Below are 26,343 nucleotides of genomic sequence, written 5' to 3'. Positions count from 1 at the left end.
ATTTGAAATAGGGCCTTTATTTGGTCATTACCATTGCTTTTACTCTGTTCTTTTTAGGTCCTCTCTTCTGTTCCTTCTGTTCACTTCTCTTAGATTCTTTGTTTCAGCAACTTCTGTGTGTAATATAATTTATATAATCATTTGCTTCTTAATTATGATTATGTCTCAGTGTAAATATTGTAGTAAATGCTTTTTGATGGTGACAACTTCAAAATACTTCATTTAAAAAATACTTCATTTCAGTATGTTTTCTCATAAAACACTTTTTATAATAGTAGCTGAGAACACTTTTAGAGTATGTGAATTATATTTAACTTATATATTTAAAAACAGTAAGACTTTCTGATCTTTAAATCATACTTTATAATTAAACTTTTAGTCTATTTAAAATTACTTTTTATAGTTTATATATTTATCATATTTTCCAATTGGATTGAAAATGGGGTCATTTGGACATCTGAAAGCTTAAGAATTTGAAGTAGAGTTGTTTAGCTGGAAGTGGATTGAAGGGATATCTATTTTGGTTTTTCATTTTTTTTTTCTTTCTTTTTTTTTTTTTTTGGCGGTACGCGGGCCTCTTACTGCTGTGGCCTCTTCCATTGCGGAGCACAGGCTCTGGACGCGCAGGCTCAGCGGCCGTGGCTCACGGGCCCAGCCGCTCCGCGGCATGTGGGACAGGAGGACTCCCAACCACTGCGCCACCAGGGAAGCCCTATTTTGGTTTTTGTTTAAGAGAAATTTGAGTTTCAGAGTTAGGCAGATCTGAGTTTGAATATTGCCTCATAATATTGCTGTGCTTTCTGCCAGGTTTTAAACTTCTGAACATCAGTTTCCTCATGAAAAAATGGTGATAATTCTAATGTTAGGATTAAATGGGATAACATATGGATTACCTATTATGAACCAGATACAAATTAGGCTCCTGATAAATGTTTTCTGTCCTAGTGCTTTATATGTAGAAGGGATTCAAATACTGAAGTTTTGAGCTATCATAGGTCATATGATAGACATTTCTGCTCATCTTTCCAGAGGAAATAGTTTATTAAAGCATGGTTTAAGAGTAATGAAGTTACAATGCTTATATTTCTTTTTGTGCAGATGTGCAAATAGTTCTCTGAGATATGGAATTGCTAGATTACAGGGTAGGCATATCTTAAATTTTATTAGATTTATTTTTCTGATTATAAAAGTCACACACACATATTTAAAATGAGAAGTATGGAAAAGTACAAAGATAAGACCATTACCCAGGGCCGATCATAAAAGGGTTTTAGTGATAGGAAATTTTCTATTTTAAGATTGTGATCATAATTTTTATACAAAAAATTCATTTATGTTTTATTGACTTATGTACTACAAAGTCAAATCTTGAGTTAGAAATCGAAAAGTTGTATAATATAACAAAACAAAAATGAGAATCAGGAGGAGGCAATTTGCAGGTTTAAAAATCTAATGAATGCTAGACCTAAAGGAGACCTTAAAGTTCATCTTGCCTAACTCTCTTATAGATGAGGAAGCTGAATTCCAAAGAATTAACTGATTGACCCAGGCAAGTGAATTTCATCTAGTTAGTAGTGGAGTTGCAAATGGTCGCTAGGTCTCCTCCCTGCTGGTCTTGAGTTTTTTATGTAAAGTATATAAGCCACTGTTATTATTATTATTTCTATACAGCAAATTTGTCCTAAACTTTGTGGCTTAAAATTACCATTTTTTGTTTTGCTCACAATTCTTTGACTCAGGAATTTGGGAATGGCAGCCAGGCAGTTCTCTCTTCCTTATCTCATGCGATTCCTGTTAGTTGTTGGCTGCAACTGCAGTCATCTGAAGGCTCAGCTGAGATGGAGATTTAAGATGGCTGATGGACAGAGCTGGCAGCTGATGCCGACTGTGCACAGGGAGCTCAGCCTGCATGTGGCTTTTCCAGTATGGTGGCCTCAAGTTGTTGGGACTTCTCATATAGTTATGGTTCCTCCCAGGATGAGTAAGTAGCTCAAGAGCAGAAGCTGTGGAGCCTTTTCTGAGCTAGCCTTGGAAGTTACATAGTATCACTTCCACTGCATCCTGTTCCTTGTGAGTTGCTAAGATGGGCTCAGATTTAATGGCAAAGGAGGTAAATCCCGTCTCTCGAAGGGAGGAGTGTCAAAGAATTTGTAAACACGTTTCAAAACTTCCACAACCAGTATGTGCCATTTGCCATTCTTTTCCCTGGATTCTGTTGATATCCTAGAAATGACTCGTGACATACCAATAATTGAGTATGTATTTTTCCGTCTATTTCAGTGGTACTTGTCTGTTGGGAAAAACTATAACATGGTAGTGAAATACCACTGTAGCTAGAAATGGCTACTGTAGGGTTTTAACTAAGATCACAAAGTTTTCCTTAAGTATAGTAGTTATTATTGTACCTCAAGAGAGTGAAAGCTTATATTTGAAGTTGTAAGAGTTTTTAAAAAGTTGATCTTTACCTTTGTAAAACAAAAGGAGATATAATAAAAATTTACAGCATTCATTGCAGTTTAAGGAACAAAATATAGTTTTGAATTTAATTAATACTGAAATTATTGAATTTAATTTATACTGAAATTATAAATTTGCTTTTAATTTATACTGAAATTATAAAATTAGTGTAACTCTTCTGCTAATCTCTTCTTGGGGTCTTCTGTTCTGCTTTTATTTTTTAAATGAGAAACATTATTTTAATAGGACCAGTGACCTACATGGAAAAAGCTTCCTTTTGTGCCTAGATATCATAAATAAGAATTAAGAATTAATTAAATTCTTAAATTAATTTAATTTAATTAAATTCATTAAATTCTTAAATTAAATTAAATTAATTAAGAATTAAAATAAGAATTAAGATATCATAAATAAGAATTAACTTATCATAAATAAGTTAATTGAGTTTTAGTGTGATATATTTAGAGGGAAAATACAAGAATTTCCACCCACTCACTTAAAAACTAATGATATTAAAAAAAAACTAATGACATTAATATTTTAAATTTGTATTGTACTTCTTTTCAAAGCACTTTTTACATATATAAATGATGAAAATGCAAGCAAATTAAATTTAATAAAGGATGGAATAGATAAAGGAGAAAGTAGTTGAAAGGATAAGGTAGATGGAAAGATAGAAGAAGAGTACCCAGATACAGATGTTTTTGAACAAATACCTATTTTATGCCATTTTAAAATTTCGTTAAAGCTTTTAAAGCCATATTGCATTTTATTTTGCAACGGCAGGCACAAATGATTGTTTGCTTTTAGTATTTATTTTTGAAATTTAATGAAGAGCTGAATATGTCTTAAGAATTGGAATTTCTACACCCTTACCTTACAGGCCCATGGGATTATTGAACAAACCCTTTTTGTGATTTCATTCTTATAATTTAACAAGTTGTATAAAAAGGAAGACAGAATGAGAAGAGGGCAGTGACATCTCAAAAACTACTATAGAGAGGGAATTGTAACAATTTTAAAAATGTTGTAAGTTAGAATTGGAAGAGATCCTAGGGGTAATCTAGTCCTACCACTTTGTTTTAAAAATGAAGAAACAGGTTTGAAACTCTAACAGCAGCAAGGTTTTTCCTATTTGTAAAGTTTTACTTGAATGTGTATACTATTACTCTCTACTTAATTTTATTCACACAAGTTGTGTCAGGTATTTGTCCCTGCTGTCCCTAGAGTAAGAGAACATTATGTACTCAGCAGGGCTATTTATACACATGACATTCTTCATACTACTATTTCTTACTCTTTTTTTGTGTAGCTAATATGTCTTTGTGTTGTATGGAACCAAAAAGAAAAGAAAATAGGAGCACATTATAACTTCATTAAGTATTTTAAAATGTAAATTTGTGTTTATTCATTTTTTGTTTAGATTTATTTATAACCATCACATAATTCAGTTCAGAAGAAAATTATCTCTAGAATTATATGTACATGGGTGTAATAGAGAGTTTCTTAGAGAAAATAGGACCTCTTAGATCAAGATAACTTTTCAAGGAAAGATTATAGTCACTGTGGCCATTACCGTAGCAATGTCCATTTTTCTGTGTGCAATGACCAGATCATTAATCTCTGTATGAAATCATTTAAAACACTTTCCCCCCGTGTAACTATAAAAATATGAATGTTCATTGTGGAAAAATTGAAAAAATAGAAAAACAGAATAAAAAAAGAAAACATTTACCTTCAGCTGTGCTATCCAGAGATAACCATTGTTTATTAATTTTGTTTGTTTACCTCTAGTCTTCTGTTTTGCATACTCTTACATAACTGAAAATAAATACTTAACAAAATAAAATAAGTTACTATGTAGATGTGCTCTCGATATTCTTGCCTTTATTCAAGATAGAATGCAATGAAAAGTTAAAACTAATTTGGTCAAAACTTACAGCAAAAGCAGGATTATTGAAATTGAAAGCCAGAGTAGCTTTTCATAAATGAATAGGTAAAAGAAAAATACTGTTTTATTTTGAGGTATAAGATTTGGTTTTAATTAGTTAGTTATCATAAATTACATTAAAGGTAAAGGGTGGGGTGGGGAATCACAGAAACTTTTGGTGAGAAGGCCTTAGAAATATCTAATATATTTCTTTTCCAGTTTAGGAATTGATTTTACAACATTCCTGACAATTGGTAACCCTCTCCATAAACACTTCCAGTCGTTGGGAGCTTTACCGAGTTTATGAAGCAACTTGTTCCTTTGTTTGATAGCTCTAATTATTAGGAATCTCTTCTCAATACTGTGTTAAATATTACAATTTTCACACATTTCTTCTTGTTTTCCCCTGTAGAGATATTTTAATTTTTACTCCCATAAGACACCCCTTTAAATTTTTAGCTTTAGTTATTTAGTATTCTCTGCTGCTCATAGCTCTTTCATATGTTTATTCCCTTTTAAAATCTATGATCTGATTTGGTATAGAGTCATAAGGACATCTTGTCATGAAGCATGTTGTGGCTTCCTTAAGGCCCAAGGTTTTTTGTTAGCCTTTTAGCTGCTATGCTAGACTGTCGCGGGAGCCCCAGTGGTCAAATGAAATGCCCAGATCCCCCACCCCACCCACCCCTTCAGCTCTCAGACAAGTTTGAGAGCTCCCTCTCAGCTTTGTATTTGTAGAATTGGTTTAAAGCAAACAGTCTCATATTACAGTGGCTTACATAAATGTTGTTTTCATTTCATTCTAGTCTCTCAAGATCTCCTTTGGATTTTATTTTTATAACCTTATATGTTAAATGTTCCTTTTAGCTTTGTGTATTCTGTATTAACATTCTCTGAGTATTGTTTTAACCAGCTGTGAATTTACTTGACTTCTTTTTATGGAGCTCACATTTTTTTTTCATCTGTCCAGTAAATTCATCCAAGAAAGAAAGAAAGGTTAATTTGGGTTGAAAAACCATCTGTAAATTTTGCAGGGTAGGAATTTGAATCTGATTTTTTTTGGGGGGGTCTTCTTCTCTCATTTTGGACTTGTATATGTATTTTATGCCTGAAACACACATAGCAATATTGTCTACTTCTGTGCCCAGGAACTAGTTAAGGTTTGGAAAGTGTTTCTGAGGGCTGTACAAATGCTGTCTGGGTTGAGGTTATTTATTTCCTCTTTTGTCCGCTGGACCATCATTTTCTCCCAGGGCTTCTGTACTGTTTTCTCATGGATAAATGGGAAAGAACTATAACTCCCTATCATGAATTTGTGGTGGGTGGGGTCTTGTCATGATAACGGAATTGTTTTCATCTTCCTTAATGCCTGAATATCCCACCACTGGAAGTTATTCCTGTTTGTTAACAGTTTTGTTCTTTCTCAAAATAAAAAAAATGGGACTTGTAATAGATAACACAGTAATCCATTATCTTGAGCAGATTGTTGTAGTTAGGATTGGCAATCAGAATTAGTATTAAAAACATTTATTAGCTTAAAGCTATAGTTCATTGTCATCGTTGAATAAATAGAAAATTAATATTAGCAAAAAGATGATGAAATTACCTATTACTCTATCACTTAGAGATGACTTACTGTAAACAAATATATTCTAACAGATTTTATATATAGTATATTTAATGGCTCCATGCTATATATATGCTGTTCGGTAACATGCTGTTCTTACTAATGGTAGTTTTGAACATCTGTAGCAAGGGGTATATTTTAAGAGATTTTATTTGTGTGTATTATCAGTACTTAAATGGTTTCATACTCCATATGCTATTTTTCATAGCATGCCATTTTTTTTTCTCATTTATAGTAATAGTTTTTGAACATCTATCTGGTCACAGTGAATATAGAGCTCTAGTATTGTTTTTCTTCATAGGATATATGTGTGCTATATATTATTATATATTATTTACGTAATCCCCTGCTCTGCTGTTGGAAACCAAAGATTTTTTTTTTCTATTATAAATAACATTGTGATGAGTATCTATGCATATATTCACTTGTCTGATTATTTCTTCAGGATAAATTCCTAGAACTGGAATTTCTGTTCCAGTGATAGATATACTTTAACGACTTTTGACATGTGTATTGACAAATTGCCATTCAGGACAATAGTTTTATTATATACTCTCTCAAACAATGTACAAGAGTGCACATTTTCCCACCAGTTTAGATGGAGATAAACTCCCTTCCTAGCTGAGTTTGATATCTATGATGATGTCAAGCTGATCTTTGTTTCTAGACTTTTGTCATTGTGCCTTTATCTTTATTCATGATGTCCTCTTGGAATGACTTTCCTTTCCTTTGCTTGGCTAATTTTACTTGTCCTTTAAAGTGTAAGGTTGGGAAATTTATAAAACTTTGTATTGCCATGACTGTTGCTTGATCAAGGACACTCTTTTCGTAGGAAGTTTGTATTTGAAATTATGAAGTAATCCTAACCTGGAATATAACATTAAAAGTTATTATTTTTTTTTTTTTCTCTCAGGGCTGGGAGAGCAGTTTCATAAATGGCTGTTAGCTAAAATCTCAAATTTTAGAACCTTCTGGGTCCTGTGGCATAGTTTTACATTCTTATGTCTGTCTTTTATGGCTCCAAATTTCATACTGGTTGAGTTTCTCTAAAGGCAAGGTGAGGGTGGCAGAGGAAGAGGAGAGTATAGTTTGACCGTCAGTATTACTGCCAGGTAGACCATAGAGGCCTGGCTTTGGTAGGAATTAACAGGGAGAGCATATTGAAGTGGTTGGTAAATGCTGAGCTAAGTAGTGTCTTTGGGTAACCCCAGACTGGTCCTGAGGACTGATGCTGGACTTGGCAGAAACCTGGAGTTAAGTCTGTGGTGCTCAGGCCAAGGAGACTACACCAGTGGGCAGAGCAGCAGCTTAAAGCCGAGGCTTTTCTGCTTTGGGGATTCGATTTAATTGAGCAAGTGTCTGGGAATTTGTACCATGATTCTAACCTGCCACCAACATAATTGGTTAGCACGACAGACTGTGTGCCAAAATGCTACCACATGTCTTTATAATACCAGTTGGCTCATATATGTTTGGAAATATAGGAAAAAGGTGTCAGTATAACATGGAAGTTTTGGATTCCTATGCAATCTTTCCTAGCTCAGGAGAGCTGGGATAGTGGGGTAGAATCATATCCTTTAGCTGGAGGGGAAAAAACCGTAAACTATGAAGGCAGCAGGAACCTTTTTAGCAACATTCAAAGTAAATCAGAAATGAGCATCTGCACCCATCGCTCCCTCCCTAAGAGGCACATCGCTAGCCTCACTGTTGGTTTCTCTAGTAGCAGGCTGCTTCCTCTGCTCCTCTTCCCTCTGTGTTGTCTCAGCCAGCTAGCTTCCCACTTTTTTGTTGTGGTAGGTTGTTAACATCCCCTGAGACAGCCTCAAATCACTCCAAGATGTTTGCCTGGGCATCCAAATGATCTCCCCAGGTACTGATTATTGCTTCTGTTACTTCTTTGGTTACAAACTTTCTAGGTTACAAAATAGGTTGTGAGTGGTCTGCCCCTCACCCTTTTATTTCCTATAAGACTTTTTTTTTTCAATTAAAAAATTTTTAAATTTTATTTATTTATTTTTGGCTGTTGTTGGGTCTTCGTTGCTGTGCGCGGGCTTTCTCTAGTTGAGGCGAGCGGGGGCTACTCTTCATTGCGGTGTGCAGGCTTCTCATTGCGGTGGCTTCTCTTGTTGCAGAGCGTGGGCTCTAGGCGCATGGGCTTCAGTAGTTGTGGCACACAGGCTCAGTAGTTGTGGCTCGTGGGCTCTAGAGGGCAGGCTTAGTAGTTGTGGCGCATGGGCTTAGCTGCTCCATGGCATGTGGGATCTTCCTGGACCAGGGCTTGAACCTGTGTCCCCTGCATTGGCAGGCGGATTCTTAACCACTGCGCCACCAAGGAAGACCCAGCTTTTTTTTTTTTTTTTTAACATCTTTAAAGTGTTTTCTATATTTACATGTTCTCTCTTTTAAATTAATTAAGTTTTGGTTGCTTTGGGTCTTCGTTGTGTGTGGGCTTTCTCTAGTTGCAGCGAGTGGGGGCTACTCTTCGTTGTGGTGCACAGGCTTCTCATTGCGGTGGCTTCTCTTGTTGCGGAGCATGGGCTCTAGGCACGCGGGCTTCAGTGGTGTGGCACGTGGGCTCAGTAGTTGTGGCTCGTGGGCTTAGTTGCTCCACAGCATGTGGGATCTTCCTGGACACGGCTCAAACCCGTGTCCCCTGCATTGGCAGGCAGATTCTTAACCACTGCACCACCAGGGAAGTCTGCCTTGTTGTTTTTAATATGAGGTTTTTTTCAGGAATAGATACATTACATGTGAGCAGAAATGCATGTATTTTCTTCTTGGATTTTTTTCCTAAGCACATTTTAATTTGTTTTTATATTATTTTTTTGACTGTCAACTCCAGCTTCTAATATGCTATGCTTATTTTTCAGAACTTGATCTCTTGAACTCATTTTGTTTGTGTTAGACTCTTCAAAGCCTTTCCTCTATTCATTGTTTTAACCTTCTTCTCCTTCTCCCCTTCCTATGCTAATCTGCTCCCTCCTCGCCTTTAGCTTCTTTGATATTATATTTATAAGGTTAGGAAAATTTTTATTTTGGCATTTTGGGGTATTTAAGAGTCTTTCATTAGAAGCACAGATTAAGTTTAAGAACTCTTATATTTTAATCCTAAGGATTTTCATGATATATTTTAATTATAATGCTAATTTTAAATTTAATTTTCAATTTAAAGTTAGCAGCATTAAAATATATTTTATGACAGCAAATACATAAAATTGTTGGTTAATAATATGTAAGCATGCCTATATTTTATATTTAACATAATTTATAAGCATATTTATATTTACATAAAATGTATAAATTCATGAATAAGACTATAGATAATGCTAATTTTGTTTTTCTCCAGGAGGATCAGGATGGGAGTCAAGGTCTGGGCAAGAGAAAGAGGGTTAAACTAAGCAGTAACACCAAAGGTATTTATATTTTGTTTTTTCCTTGTATAAAAAAATGCTTAATCATTAAGAGCACTTGAAGGGAGAGTAATGTTATTAGATTTGTCTAATATGGAGAAAGTGTTGTTAGAGCGTGATTGTGGGGGGACCTCGAAAGCAAGTAAAACCCTTACTGTTGGGATTTTGTTCATTTGTTTTCTTTATAAAATGAGCAACATCATATTTGAGCCAGAAAACTAGTCTCTTCATTGAATCTTTGATTTGGATGCAGCATATTTGGTGTAAAGCTTTAATTTGATTTAAAGGATGAGCAAGAGGGAGATTTTGGGTGTGTGTGTGAGAAAAAGTAACAAGAGTGAAAGAGTGAGAATGAGAATGAATGGCACTTACCACATATTAAGGGCTCAGAAAGGACTCAATACATATTGTTGCAAAGGAAGAAGTAGATATGCCTGTAGTGAGGGAATAGATTAGTAATGAGTAATATTTATTGAACTTTTTATATATGCTAGACATAGTGCTAATCACATCACATGCATTGTGTCATTTAATTCTCCAAGTAACCATATGAAGCGGGTTTTATTATTATTACTATTTTATGAATGAGGAAATGGAGACATGTTAGGTTTAACAGCTAATGAGAAGTAGGTCCTTAATTCAAATCCCAGAGTTTAAATGCTTTATCACTATATTTTCTTGACCCTCCCCAAAAGCTTTTCTAGAGTACTTGTTATTAGTTGGCAGCCTGTGCTCTGGATTTTTGCCATGGATTTCCAAATCTTAACATAGTCTATTTTCTGGGTTAGTATGGTCTGTTAGAAAGTCTCCAGAGGTTAAAATATTATTTTGATGAAAAGATTCTTACTTCTGGTGATAAGTGTGTCTTGTGGAAAGTTTAGGACTGCTTGGAAGGTGGAGCAAGCAGGCAGTTTCCGTTGAGGCTCATTTTGTAAGTCTGCAAGTCTTCACTTCGTTACTCATGTTGTTGCCTTTAACTTACAGAATGTTAGTAAAGGGCATGAAATTTGATTTGCTGGCCAACATGCACATCTTCCCGTTCTTCGTGGCCCAGCAGAGAACCTGTAATGCCTGAAAGAAATTAGAAGTCCATGTGGCTAACTGGCCTCTTGACTTACCAGAGTTGTCCATGTGTTTACCTGAGTCCTTGAGACACATCTGAGTTGGAGGAGATTGTTAGGCATATACTTGAGTTTAAGCTTCAGGGGTGTTCAGAAAATACCTGTTATGGCGTAAGAGGTCATTGTTTTCCTTCAGCCTGGTCAAACTCTGGCTGAAGTTACTTTTTATGCAGCCTTTATGTTGAAGTTGATTTTCTATTATATGAATTTTTTTGCATTTGTGATTGATTGTTTTCTCTTCCTTCCTCTACTGGTAAGAAGTAGTATAGAGATTTAAGACTTGATCAGTTATCATGTTTGGTTTAAGTATGTATGTGGAAGAAGTGGCTTTTTGAAAAAGTTGAAAGTGAGGCTTTTTGAATTAGTAGAACCTCTGTTTTCAAAAAGTAATTGTTGCTTTTGAAAATGTCTGAAGTTCAGGGAGTGGTTTAGTTTTTGTAAGAATTTGATTCAGCAGTTTGAAAGTGAGCTGAAAATAAAACATGTAATGATAGGCAAGAGGAGAGGCACTGTGCTAACAAACACATCACTGTCTATTCTCAAAACTGCAATTTTAAGGGTGAAAAGCCTAGGCCTAGAGGGCTTCAGCTGACATGGCCAAGATTATTGAGCTTGTGAGTTGCAGAGGCTGGACTCTACTGTCTAAATTAAATGCTGTCATGCATTTGTACCACATACTGATTCTTCAAAAATCTCTTTTTACAATTTGGCCTGAGTTGTTTAGGTGTTGTAAAGGTCATGACAATTTTATCAAGATTTTAAAGGTCAATAATCATACATAACTAATGGAAGCATTTCTAACCACATTTCCATAACATAACACGTAATACATATAACACATGCTTTAAATATCTTGGGAAACTGATATCATTTATTTTAAGAATAACAGTGAAGACATTGTGGGTTTTTCTCCCTTTTTTTAAATGTCTGAAGTTAGAAAAATTGGATTGTACATAACTGCAGCATTTTAGTAGAAGCCATAGCTTTTCTGGTGCATTCATATTGTTTTATTTATTTAAAACAAAGTCAATGTATCTTTTTAAATGCTTGACATATAATAATTATGGTAGCTTCAGGCTTTTCTTTGGCTAATACAAGCTTGCAGAGAGTTATAACTGAATTTTAGGATAAATACTACTAGTTTTGTTCAACTTTGTAATTATTTTCAGAAGCACTTCTCTGTGAGGGTTTTATTTTTTTGGCAGTCTGTGAAATTTTCAGTCATGTTAGTACCAAGTGAATTTTGAGAATTAAATTGGCTTCAGCAATGTGTGCTGTGGATTATATTCTAAGTTTTAATTGTAATCCTTATATTCCTGTCACCTGATTCATTTGGTCCCTAATTTTATTACTTTTTTGGCTTTGAATCTGTCAGCTTGTGCCTTTGAATATATTTTACCTCATTTCTTGCAGGACTGGTTTATGTCTCTTTTTAAATCATTGCCATATCCTGGGAATGATCTATTTCAAGAGGAAGAGATTTCTGTTTTACAAGTAGAAAATTCTGAGATTTGGAAAATAAAGAATTATTGTTTCCAATAAAGGGATGTGTAGTGTAATTGTATTTATACTTTTACTCCTACTACATACGGTTCATACTAAAGGCACCACTGAAAGGGAGTTAGATAGGGGATTAGCAGATACTTCGGTCTCTCTGTAATCTAAATGATAGTGTCTCTAGATTAATGAAATTATTATTCTGAAAATAATGGGTTATTAATTATTAATCTAACATGGGGTTAAAGTTACATCTAACTTTAATATCTGATTCAAGTCTTATTAAACTCAGTGTTTTACAAAAGAATCAAGAGAGTGATTAAATACTGAGTTGTTACTCATTTAGACCCGTTACCTGAGGAGATGTGGTATGAACACATTACTCAATAATAGAAGAACTGTGACACTGGGGTAGGATTGGGATAAGGTTAATTGAAAAAACTCTGCAGGGTTACCCTGCAAGACTACTTCAACTGTGATATAGTTAGGGCTGTACCTGAGTATTTTGGTTCATGTGATACTGGTTTTTCAAATATCTCATCTAACTCTAGTCTCTGCTTAAGCACTGTCACTGAAACAGTCCATTCATAGTTGACACTTGATGCCCTTATATAGAGCTGATGATCCAGAGCAGTATCCCAAGATAATTTGCTCCAATAAAGATTAATAGAATTTTCTAGTTCATTTTGAGGGGAAAAAAATTAGAGAAAGTGAGAGAAAGAGATAGCCAAAGTATTAAAAATATTCAGTTCACACTTTGCTGTACACCTTGAAACTAACACAACATTGTTAATCAACTATACTCCAATGTAAAATAAAAATTTAAAACATTTCAATTCATCATATACCAGTTGAGACCTTTCTGTTGATTAAGCATGGCAAGGAGGCAGAGATAAGCAAGAGACAGCCTAACCCTCAAGGAGTGGTACTTGGCTTTAGAAAATAAACTTTCCAGTAAATAATTTTATTCCCCCCTTTGAATACCTTTATTCAAAAGGGGCATGCATTTCCTGTTTCCTCCATGCATGAAGAGGGCATCTTGAGTCCAGTACAAGTAAGCATATCTAATGTTCTATGTGTTTCCCGGTACCTTCCTACCAGAAAAAAGCAAATGCTTCTGTATACTAGAGTAAGCAATGCACTAGTGATTATCTTCTCTAGGGAAGTTAATATTTCATTTATGAAGGATAATTTTAGAGGAATAAATTATTCATCCATAAAGATTTTTTTCAAAAATAAAAAATTTAGATAACTTTGGAGTTTATGTCCTTAATAGTATGTTTTTAGGTTAAAATTATTATTACTATTTTAAATTAAGTGCCATGAATATTGTTCTTGTAAGATAATTATTTTAAATCTTAGTAGAAATTTTAGATAAATGGCTTATGTTTAAGGTCAAGTAATTACGTATTTTTCTAGTAACTGCTTTATATTAAATTATAAGGATTAAGTATTTTATTATATATATACTGTGGACATTGTAGAAATTTAGCTTGATATTGTTAGCATTATCATTTGAATTATTGAAAGGATAGCCTTAATTTTTAGGTATGTTCAGATGTTTGAGGTTGATGGGTTATTAATCATGGTAAGGTTTAGTGAGATGAGCAACTTAAATCATTAGGGTGATAAATTTTATTTTTATTATGTAGATCAATCCATAATGGATGTTTTGAAGCATAAAAGTTTCTTAGAAGAACTATTGTTTTGGACCATAAAGTATGAATTTCCCCAGAAGATGGTGACTTTCTTACTCAACATGCTTCCAGATCAAGAGTATAAGGTATCTACATTTTTTCCTTCCTTTCTGAACTTTGCTTCTCTTTCTTTGCCTTTTCAATATTAAATCTTTTTGATATATTTCTCAGCTCTGTTGCCAAAAGAGGGCCTGCACAAAAAGTACAGTATTGTAGATCTGAGTCAAAGCACCATTACAGAGCAGGATTCCTAAGGGTTGCCTTTGTGCATGAAACTTGGTCCAAAGGGATTGCTGGGGGACAAACAAAAACACAGTTGCACAAATAAATATGTAGTTACAAATTGTAGTAAGTTCTCTAAAGGAGAAAGGTACAAGGTGCTATGAGAATGTTTAATGGGGGCAACTGAATTTAGATTGTATGGTTAGGCATGGGAAAAGCATGGAGTTTGTAGCTGCTGGCCATAACTCTTAAAGACACAATGGTATTGACTCATGTACACATGTACATAGGTGAAGTCTCTAGTTTCAGAGGGTGTGGACTCACCTGTTACTACCGTATGGTTATGGCAAAGTTACACAACGTAGTGTCTGAAAAGACAATAAATCATGCTATAGTTCTTATGGTTTAGGTAGTAAAGCCTCTTTAGGAGTGACACTTTAATAATGCTGTTGTTTTGTGTCTTTATACCTGCTTAAGAAAGCAATAGAGGAAGTGTATATGGTATACAGAAGAGAATATTTGGTCAGAATAGTGGTTGGCTTTCAGATCAAATAGGAAAAGATATTATTTCTTTTGGAGTAGTCACGTTGACTCACTTATTGTTTAGTTATATAAACAACTCTGTGATGGTTTGCAGGTGAGGCTTTAGATTTTGTTGTTAAAGTTGGTAGCACAGGACAAAGACACATACTTGAATTGATATATTTGTGAGCAAAGTGAAGATTTGTATTTTTAGACTATCTTTGTAATTGCTTTAAAACTTTAATAATTTAAAATACATATTGAACATTTTTTTAACCACCAAAGTATTTTGCTAATTTTCCAAAAAAGGACAAATGTAAGACTACCATCATCACTGAAATTATTTTTCCATTTATCTTGGATATCATCACAAGCTAATCATAACTTAAAAATGCTAGTATAATATGTTGGAAAATGTGTTGTAAAACTTAAACTGTGTTTTTTTTCTTCCTATTTAAAACATTTTACAGGTTGCTTTTACAAAAACTTTTGTTCAGCATTACGCTTTCATTATGAAAACACTGAAGAAAAGTCATGAATCAGACACAATGTCTAACAGAATTGTGCATATTAGTGTTCAGTTGTTCAGCAATGAGGAGCTAGCCAGACAGGTAACAGAAGAATGTCAGCTGCTGGATATTATGGTCACTGTGCTGTTATACATGATGGAAAGTTGCCTTATTAAAAGTGAGCTACAAGGTAAACTCAGAATTATTTTCACTAGTTTTATAAGTATACTTTGTATAACTAATCTTAAAAACTTCCTTTATGCTTAAAAATAGCTTTTAAAAATATTATAAAATAATACATGTTTGTTAAAGAAACATTTTTTAAAATTTCAGCAAAATTTAAAGAAAAACTTTAAATTCACCTATAGTTTTGTTATTCACAAATAATATTAACAAATATTTTGGGATATTTCTTTTCTGTCTTTTTGTGTGATGTGAGTATATTTATAGATGCGAATATGTACTTTAAAATATGCTATCAAGTGTACACATCAAGAACATGTTCTTTCATGATTGCAGGTAGTAATATCATATGACTTTACCATTATTTAACCATTTTCTTATTAATTAGATATGTTTCTATTTTTTTAATCATGAATTTGTTACTGTCAGCTTTAGACATTTTATATGCATATACTTTTATAATTTAAAAGTTGGAATAAATCTTGCCTTTTATATGTTCCTTTAGTGTGATCTTTAATTTTCTTCCTTTATGCCTCCTCAAATTGCCATAACATTTCTAGGAATTCCTCCCATTCTTATTTCTTTGTGGTCTTTCATCTTGACTTCACCTCCTTGTAATAATTTATATTATTTGAGTATTTGCTCTGTACTAGGCGCTGTGTTAATACTATTTATATGTTGTCTCAATTAAGCTTCTGAACAACTCTCTAGATTGGCATTATTATTATTTCCACTTTCAAGATGAGTAAATTGAAGTTTAGAGAAATTAAATCATTTGCTGTAGATTATATAGTTAGTAGATGACAGAGCCAAGAAGGACTTTATATCTCCTGATGTCAGAATCTTTGTTCTTAGCCACAATACAGCCAGGCCAACATTAATAGGACTGTGTCTTCACTTGTTGGCACTTGGAGCTAAACTTAAAAAATAACAACAAATAATGCCTCAAATTAAATCTTAGGACCTTTCCATTCTCTGTGGATGGGAGATCTTATACTTGAGACTTGCCTTCTACTGTTGTCTCCTTTTGCATATCAGCTCCTATTTTCTCTTTATACTGATAGTCTGGCTATTCTCAGATGCAATACCATAGCCTGAAAATTTATACAGGACTCAGTGCAGGGCATGTTGCCTTATATATAATAATAGCTTGCTAATAATGATGATGGCTACCATCTTTTGAGCACTTACTGTATACCATGCTTTTTTTTCAGTACTTTATATGTATTATCTGATTTATCAGTAATTCTGGGGAGTAAATGTTGTTTTTTCCATTTTATAGATGAGGCATTTCTGGTTTAGGAAGTTGAAAAGTCAGTGATCTATGGTTTTATAGCTGTAAGTGGTAAAGCTAGGTGTCTAACCCATACTCTGGCCCACTGCGTAACTCTGCCTTCCCATTGTAGGTGTAGTGGGAGAATAATACATTATTTACATTGAACAGTGTACCTCTTTACCTTTTTAAAAGAAAAAATAAGAGCTGCTTTGTATTGTACTGTTTCTGTCTTTGTGTAGGATGACCTTTTCTTTCTTAGAGATTTAGCTATGTATATTACTTTCTCTTTTCTTTTTTGAAATAGTGTCTATCATCATTCAGCTATATCAGTGATATTCTTATGTGTAGAATTATATAACTAGAAAAGGACTTTTCACAAGTACAGTATTTTTAATTTATAAACTGGAAAACTTAAAAAAATTAGAAGTATTTACTCTTTTGAAAAGAATCTTGAGTCTGTTTTCCTGACTAAGTGGTTTAGCTATGCTTCTTTTATATGGTTTGCATTTCAGAGGAGAATGTTTGGGAGGAAGATGTATATGAGTTTGCCTCCCACTTTTTGCTATAGGCATCTTTCCTGAGAGAGTTTTTATGTTCATTTCCTTATCTTCCGGTCTCTCATTAACCCACCTCAATCTAGTGTCTGCTTCCGTCATTCTATTGCTGTCTCCAAAATTGTCCATGACTCCGGTAGCCACATGTCCTACTTTCCCCAGAACAGCTCCAAGTTATGCCTGTTATTTATTTTTATTTTTATTTTTTTTGTGGTACGTGGCCCTCTCACTGTCGTGGCCACTCCCATTGCGGAGCACAGGCTCCGGACGTGCAGGCTCAGCGGCCATGGCTCATGGGCCCAGCCGCTCCGCGGCATGTGGCATCTTCCCAGACTGCAGCACGAACCTGCATCCCCTGCATCGGCAGGCGGACTCTCAACCACTGCGCCACCAGGGAAGCCCTGCCTGTTCTTTTGACATCATTTTTCATACAGTCCTTTTTACCCTCAAAAGTGTCCCTGTTTATATGATAAATTATATGGTCACCCTTTCTATGACTACATGATAAGGAAGCCAGTGGCAACACTTTGGACCTTATCTTGCTTGATTTTCATTATCATTTTACACTGTTGATTCTCTGTTCTTTGTGTGGCATGAAACTATCTTCTACTTGTTCTATCAGTGTTGGTGTTTCTTGGCACTTGGTCTTGCTGTCTCTGTGTTTCTCATTTTTCCCATATTTTCTGAAATCGTATTACATGGTCTTAGTTGCTTTCTACACATACTTCCTTCTAATGCAGTTAGTCTGTCCTGGAAATTCTTACACAAATTGAATTTTCCAAAAGCTAAATAGCTATAAGTAGCATTGCTAAGATCTTTAAATATAAATGTATTTTTTATAGCAATAAATTACATTATTTCTAAGCCAAGTCTAAAACTATCTTTAGCTCCTGTTCTGTTTTTTTTCCTCTTTCAAAAGTAGCATAACATTTCATGTTACATACTTACTGGTTTTCTAAAAGCACCATATGTTTTCCCTGTTTTTACATGAGAGTATTGGAATGAGCTTTAAATATATTGAACTAGCTACAGATATTACACAAGTTCTTTATACTTCTTACTTTGTAATGGCCCCTATCTAACCTTTGTATACATTGTCATTAGACAATATTTGAAAATTTTTTCTACACTGTTAGTAAATGTAGGAGCTGATACAATGAGAATTCACATGACCACAGCAATAGCTGAAGATTAATAGGAAAAAGCCTCTAGTAGTACGTGCTCCCTTCCTTATACTTTTACTTTGTTGTATTCATTTCTGCACCATAGTACTTTGTGATTCCAAATATAACTCATAACTTCCCATATCTCTGAAATTTTACAGTTTGTCTTATGCAACTGTCTGTTTAAAATGGAACTTAAAACCATGTGTTGTGGGACTTCCCTGGTGGCGCAGTGGTTAAGAGTCCGCCTGCCAGTGCAGGGGACACAGGTTCGAGCCCTGGTCAAGGAAGATCCCACATGCCACAGAGCAACTAAGCCCATGCGCCGCAACTACTGAGCCTGCACTCTAGAGCCCGTGAGCCACAACTGCCGAGCCCTTGTGCCACAACTACTGAAGCCGTGCACCTAGAGCCCATGCTCTGCAACAAGAGAAGCCACTGCAGTGAGAAGCCTGTGCACCGCAATGAAGAGTAGCCCCCGCTCACTGCAACTAGAGAAAGCCCACGCAGCGACGAAGACCCAACACAGCAAAAATAAATAAATTAAAAAAAAAATGGTTAACTTTAAAAAAAAAAGAAGGAATAAAGTTTAAAAAAAAAACCCACCAAACTATGTGTTGCATAACTATAGGAATGTCTGTAGTTGCTAATAATGCCAGATTGATCTTCTGTCCTGCATATCAAATTGTTTATTAAACTATATCCTTTGGATGTCTACAAGCACCTCAGACACTCAGTGTCAGCACCAAAAACCCATTCTGTCTCTATCAAGCCTGCTTCTTTTCTATTGCATTTGTGCATATGTGTGTATGTGTATATATGTATGTGTGTATTAGCACTCAAGTCGGTGTGTTGGTACTACTCTAACCATCTACAGAGTTGCCCAACCTAAAAACCTAGGAGTCATTTTTGACTTCTTACTCTTTGTAGAAATAGTGAACATCACCAGGTCTGTCATTTAAATCCTTCTGAATATCTTAGAATAGCCAATTCTTTTCATCTCTGCATCTTCATGCCAATACCATAGTTCAAGCCATTGCCATCTTTAGGCCTTCTACTACTAGTCATTAGCACCCTCCTATATAGTCAGTCTCAACACTAAACATCTAGTCATGTCCTCTCTCTTAAAACCTCCTCTGTGGCTTGCCATTCTCTTCACATGAACTGCAAACTCCTGAAGCTGATTTATGAGGCCATCTAGACTCATTTGTGCCACCTATTCTTTGCATTCTTTGTCCCAGTAATTCCATCCTTTTTTATACTGCTTCCTCTACTTAGAACACCATTTCCTCTCCATCCCTAGTTTATTTGGTTAATCCCAATTTCTGCTTCCTTTTGTAAATCTCAGTTAAACATCACTTCCTCAGGAAACTCTTTTCCTTAATTGTAGACCAGCTTATGTATGTTCTTATGACTTCTTGTACTTTTCCTATTACAGACCTTACCACACTCTGTTTTCTTAGATATTAACCTCAGTGGAGAGAGAGAATGTATAAATCTTGATTTTTTTACTGCTTTATTTTCAGAGCTTACTAGATTACCTGACCCTGAGTAGGAGCTCAGTAAATATTTGTGGATGAGTGAATATGATTTAACACTGAATCATTGCTCTCTCTGTATCTATATTTGGAAAAGTATCAGTTGGATAAAAATAGAAGCTCTAATCATTTTATTTCATAAAAGATTCCAAGATATTTTTCACAAGAACAGTAGTAGTTAAAGCAGTGTCAGGAAAATAGTGATTTTGATTAATTATATTCTGCTTATTCATCCTCTGATTTCACTTAAATAGAACAGTGATTCTCAATGTTTTAAAAAATTAAAAAATCCCAGCATCCCTAGGCACTGTCTCATCAGTATCAGCTGCTCACCAACTCACAGTGGCAGTAGTTGTCAGAGAGGGCGTTTCTGAATCTCAGATGTGGGTAATTTATAAAAGCTCCCTTACCCCCACTTCCTCATTCAGTTATACCCTCTCTCATCCTACTGTGGGTCCTGTTCTTATGTCTTGTTAAATTTGAGTTGGGTAAAGTAATTTCATGGGCTGAAACCTAAATTTAATTTATGGAAATAAGTGCAGTAGAAGCCCTCTTCACTGATGAGTTTGACTACGAGGTGGTTATTTGAAAAGTTGGTTAAAGTGAGGCATTGTTAAAAAGTGATACATACGTATCTTAAACAGTGGATTTTAACTTAAACCACAGGAATGTATGTTCTCCAACCTTTTAATTTTGGGCAAAGCAGTTGTAAGGTATGGTTTTCTTTACTGGAGTTCTCCCTCGTCCTTCTTGTATATACCACATCTGTAAAGCAGCATCTGTGATTTTCATTTTCAGTTTCTTTAAAGTAGAGTAAGAACATAAAGATTTTCATGAAGCAATCTGAGTGTAAAATCCTTCTAGACTTTTGTGATTTTTCTCCTCCAAGATTTTCTTAGGCACTTTTACTGTCTTTCAAAAGCTTATGATCCAGTTTTTGTTATACCTCTATTTATGCATTCATATTTTATCAGATTATGTATTTGTAACTTAAATTTTATAATTATAGTAAAAAGAACAATTAGTATGAACAGAAGCAAAAACAGACTCTGGATAAACTTATACCTTGGGGCTTGTGTACTAGGGAATAGGCTGCAAGCTTTGAGCATTCTGTGTATTATGGGTATTAGTGTGTTTTACAGTGGGAATGGGGGGCTTGTTTGTCCAGTGAATCAGTTAAGCTGGAATAGGTCAACAGAGCTAATGCATACATGCTATAACTTCTAATAGTAAAGTTTTTGTACAAACCTAATCCTCCCCATCTCCTCCTTCCAGCAATGTATTTAAACTTTGAGGATTTTTTTTTAAAGCTTAAGAGATTTATATGTGTTTTTTGTTGTTTCATTTTTGAAATACTGTGTTAAAAATTGTTTTTACATGTCCTTTGAATAGAAGAAAGCAATTAAATATATATTGTTTAAGTCATACAGATTTTATTGAAAAGATAGAATGAGATTAATCTAGGGATAAAAACATTTTATTGATTAGAACTGAAAATATTGCATTATATCATTAAAATCAAGAAAATAATAAGGTTTTATAAACATGTAACTAACTTAGTATCATGTAATATGTTAGACATGGTAATAATTATTATAATGATGTGCTAAGTGTTATGTTAACATTTCATTTAATTCCCTTAAGATATGTCTTTTTCTGTTTTACAGATGAGGAAATTGATTCAGAGCTATGTAATATACCTAAAGCCATATAGTTATTAAATGGCAGGCTGGGGTTTGAATTGAGGTGACTGATTCTAAAATGTATAATCTGTATCATTGGTAAAACTATTTTCTTAAACTAATTTTTTTTGTGTGTGTGTGTCTATTTTAGATGAAGAAAACAGTTTACATGTGGTAGTGAATTGTGGAGAAGCATTACTGAAGAATAACACTTATTGGCCTCTTGTCAGTGATTTTATTAATATCCTTTCTCATCAAAGTGTGGCTAAGAGATTTTTGGAGGACCATGGTTTGTTAGTGACATGGATGAACTTTGTATCTTTCTTTCAAGGTATCAATTTCAGATTTTTTCTTAATTTTTTTTTTTTTTAGTTTACAAAATGCCTAATGTTAAACTGTCAAACACTAATTAAAAGATAATAGCACATCATTCAGTTACATGTGAAATGTCTCATATTAATTGATATTTGTAAGTATTTTGATAAAGTGTTCATGAAAACATATCAGAGTTATGAAGAAGGTCAAACTATTACATAGGAAATAGGAGTGTAATTTTTAAAAGCATTTGAAAGCATTAATCTAGAAATTTCTAATCTATTCTCCAAGAAAGACTCATAATACTTCCGTAAAAATTTCAACCGGCATCAATTAAAATAGTTTTGACTTTATTTAATATATTCAATTATATTATATAAGAAAGAGACAGTTCACAAAATGTTTCTAAGAAAACGTAGTTTATAAAGAATTCCAAAAGGACCAGATTATTTTATTTTTAATAATTTATTAATTTCTATACATATTGTGTCATTATGCCATTTGTGTGCATTAAAATGTGTTTGGTACTTGGAAGTATTTTACTTGATTTTTAACATGGGTGTTTATTTCCATTTGGCAAGGTTTATATCTGTTTTAATTTTTGCAAGGTATGAACTTAAATAAGCGAGAACTAAATGAGCATGTGGAATTTGAATCTCAGACCTACTATGCTGCCTTTGCTGCTGAACTTGAGGCCTGTGCACAGCCAATGTGGGGACTCTTATCACATTGTAAAGTTAGGGTATGTTTTGTTAATTTCTGTGTTTACCTTTAAAATAATTATTTAAGAAAATTATTTGTGAAAACATTGATTTGTTTACTTGTGTGTAATAATATGCAGTGTTTAATTCTGAATTCACCTTTGTGAAAGTTGACCTGAGACAGTTAATTGTTATTCTTAGGCAGGTTAGAATTCATTTATATAAATGAGTTATTATATCATTCCAGCCTTCCCTTATTGTGAATAGTCTTTGGAGCTTTGTAAGTCTCCACATTCATCTTTATTGTTTCATTTTACCCATTATCAGTTAGTTGCCTAATGTTTCTTGTCTCTCAAGGGATGAGGATAGTCCTCAATAAAGTTTACACTTTTAAGATTCCAAGCACAAAATCAGTATACATTTCATACAACTTACAGTTGTTTGTAAAAAGAACCTAAGGGTACATAGCAACAACATAAATTCTTATAATTGGTTAAGAAATGCTTGCTTATAATTGCATGCATTTATGTCTTTCTGTACAAATATATATTTTACCTTTGCATTTTAAAGTATTCGTTTGATGGGTCTCCAGAATCCTTGGACAGTTTGTTATCTCCTGACCCTACTAAACTAAGGACTTGACTAAGATTTTGCTGTATGGATCCCATGAAGTCCAACCTGCTAGCCTGTACCAATAAGCGTGCTGCACAAGATTTTATAGTGGTCTTGGCTCTGCCTCTTTTGACTTAGGTGACTTGGTCAACTCATTTAAAACTATTTGAACTTCTCAGTCTTTCTCCTTTTCTTTTAAAAAACTAAAGGAAACAAAATAGAAATGGTACAGCAAAGCCTGCTCTTCCTCACAGGGTTATTATGAGACTCTCTTACATATATTCTTTAAATGTATGTGTTACTTTAAGTGGGTTTCTGTTTTCTTTTTTTGTTTTTGAATTTTATTTATTTTTTCTTACAGCAGGTTCTTATTAGTTATCTATTTTATACATATCCGTGTATATATGTCTATCCCAATCTCCCAGTTCATCCCACCACCACCACCCCCTGCCACTTTCCCCCCTTGGTGTCCGAGGATTTCTGTTTTCTCTCATGACTCCAGCTTTCTCTAAATGCAGATGCCTCACAACTCTGTTACAGTCTGGCCTGGTTGAAATTCACAACAGCTCTGGTTATTCATGTAGATCTCCTTATAGGTACATGAATTTTCTCAGGTTCCTAAACTATTTAAAAACATTTGTCTGTGCTGTGTTCTTTATGTCATTTTATGTGTGGTGTTTCAAATGATGCAGTTATCCAATATAGAAACCTCCCCTTGCTGTACCAGCTGTGTTCAAGCTATAATCAGATACCATGAATTTTCTCTCATACCAGAAATGTCTCTCTACCACTTCTTTCCACTGTCTTAATTTATTTCTTTATATTTTTAAAATCTGGGTTGTTTCTTAACTGGTTTTCCTGCCTCTAGATTCTTCCTACTGTAATTTTTCCTAATACCGAAGTTACTGCTAAGCTCTGTGCTTATCTCTCCTTTGCTTAAAAATCATTCAAGTTCTTATGTCTACAGGATAATGTCCATATTTCCTATAGAGGCATTTAAGACCTTCCACAATTTGCCCTCAACTTGTTTATCATAATTCACCTTCCTATACTGCCCTCTACCTCCATGCCTTCATTGGATTGATTACCATTCCTCAACATGCAATTCCTTTCTTGATTCCAGTGGTTTTGTTCAAGTTAGTCCCTTTTTTGACAAATGAGCTCATTCTTTCTGCTTAGTCCAGTGCTTCTCTTATATGAGAATCATCTGGGAAGCTTGCAAAATACATGTGCCTGAGTCTCACTGTCAGAGATTTTGGTTTGTTTGATGTGCAGTAGGACTTTGGCAGCGATTCTAACTGGAATGAAGAACAATTAGTTGAGCTCTTCAAAAATTGTACTCATAAGACTCAGCTGATATGTAATCTGCTCATTTAAATTCTTTCATATTTATGATTCCAGTCTCTGTTTTTATAGTACCTCGTTTAATCTCCATTGTAGCATTTATCAAAAAAACTGTCATCTTATATGAGAGTGGTTTGTTCATTCATTCAAAAAAGTATCTATTGAATGCTGTTCTATGCCAGATGCTATCTAGATGCTCGGGTTTTTGGTGTCAAACCAAATAGATGTGGTTTTTGCTCTCATGGAGCAGTCTAATAGGAGAGATAGACATTAAGTAAGTAAGCACACAGGTTTATTTTGTAAGTTTTGTAAGTGTTCTACAGGAAAATATCAGATTGCTATGAGAGTAATGAGTGTGGAGGCTGGTTACGTTTAAGGATCAGGGAAGGCTTTTCTGAAGAATGAAAAAGCCAGCTATATATGAAGTATAAAAGTGGGGTTAGTGGTGGGAATAGGGGAGATAGCATGGAATAACCTACCTCCAGTAGGAAAGTGATAAGTCATTTTAAGGAGTTTGTGGCTGGAGCCACAGAACACGATGGAGTTGGAGAGATAGGCAGGGATTGTATTATTAATGCAGGTTCTTATAGAACATGTTAATGAGCCTTAGATTTAATTTTAAGGAGAAGCCAGTGAATATTTTAAAGTAGGGGTTTAATGTGATCAGATTTACATTTAAAAGATCATTCTGTTTGCTGGAAAGACTGGATTGAGGGGAGCGTGGGGAGCATCATGACTAGTAGCAAATAGACCAATTAAGATGCTGTGATAATAATCTAGGAAATTCAGGTTTGAAATTCAAGGTGCATTTTGGATATGGAAGATGTGTTTTGAAGGTAGAACCAAAAGCCTTGGTGATGGATTGTATGTTATTGATGAGTGAAATAGATTTTTGGGTAACTATGTATGGAGATAATTTTACAGAGGTGAAAAAGATCAATAGAAAAGGTTTAGAGAGATCAGAGTTAGTTTTAGATATGTTAAGTTTGAGATGCCTCTGAAACATCCAAGTGGAAATAGTGAATAGTCAGTTGGATATATGAGTTTTGTGCTCAAAAGAGAAATCTGAACTAGGGTTATAAATTTTAGACCCTTGGGAATAAAAATGGCATTTATTGCCAGGGGATGGGGTCACGTCAAATAGGGGGAGAAGAGAAATGGACCTTGAAGAAAAAACGAACATTTAGACATCAGAGAGGGAGAGGAGAAAAACCAGAAGAATGCAACATCATATAAGCCAACAGAACAGATGGTGATTTAGGAGGGAGGATTGATACGATGTTGATATGAAAAGGTCAGTATTTTAGGAGGATTATTCTGACAACTGTGTTTAGGATGATTTTGGATTATAAGGCCAGGGCTATGTTTATGTGATAATGAGAAATCATTGTTTTCAGGCAGTAGTTTATGTTTCAGTTTTGAAGGCCAGGATTGCAACGTGTTACGGTTTTCTTAATCTAAGAAGCGAAGTCAACAGAGAGAAAACGAGCTCATGTTCTGGTAGTATCTGAGAGTAGTTTCTTAGCTAAAGGAGCATGTAGTTCCTAGATAAGACGTTCTCTTGATGAGAGCCTACAGTATGCCAGACATTGTTCTTTACATTATATTGCTTACATTATGTTCGTATCTAATCTTCATAACATCTCTTATAAAGTAGATAGTATCATCCCTTTCTTTCAGAGGTTAAATAATTTGCCCACATTTACACAGCTGCAAGTGGAAGCTTGAGTTTGAAAACAAATCCATCTGATTTCAGAACCAGTGCTCTTTATCACTTTGCTATAATTGTCTCTTAAGCAAGACTGTCTAGAGCTTTTTAGCAGCAATGTTGTCAGGTTTTAGAAATGTAAACTAGAAGAAAGACTATTATTTTAAGTAAAACAAAGCTATTGCTTTATGTTTATGTTCTCTAATTATAAAATATAAAACTAAAGGATTAGCAATAGAAAAAAGGAACTTCACCTGATAGCTTACTTTCTTTGT

General features: G+C 34.4%; 1 protein-coding gene across 1 annotated transcript in view; it reads left to right on the top strand.

The window, feature by feature from the left end:
* UBR3 (ubiquitin protein ligase E3 component n-recognin 3) overlaps nt 1-26,343 on the top strand; it is a 227,307-nt gene that overhangs the window by 49,620 nt on the left and 151,344 nt on the right. Inside the window, exons 6-10 of the mRNA XM_073807594.1 lie at nt 9,361-9,427; nt 13,695-13,825; nt 14,954-15,182; nt 21,540-21,719; nt 22,312-22,445. Of these exons, the coding sequence (XP_073663695.1) occupies nt 9,361-9,427; nt 13,695-13,825; nt 14,954-15,182; nt 21,540-21,719; nt 22,312-22,445 (741 nt within the window). The remainder of the gene's footprint in view (nt 1-9,360; nt 9,428-13,694; nt 13,826-14,953; nt 15,183-21,539; nt 21,720-22,311; nt 22,446-26,343) is intronic.

This window comes from Tursiops truncatus, chromosome 7 (genome assembly GCF_011762595.2).
Source record: "Tursiops truncatus isolate mTurTru1 chromosome 7, mTurTru1.mat.Y, whole genome shotgun sequence".
NCBI classification, from domain to species: Eukaryota; Metazoa; Chordata; class Mammalia; order Artiodactyla; family Delphinidae; genus Tursiops; species Tursiops truncatus.
This window is presented reverse-complemented; position numbering and strand designations above follow the sequence as displayed.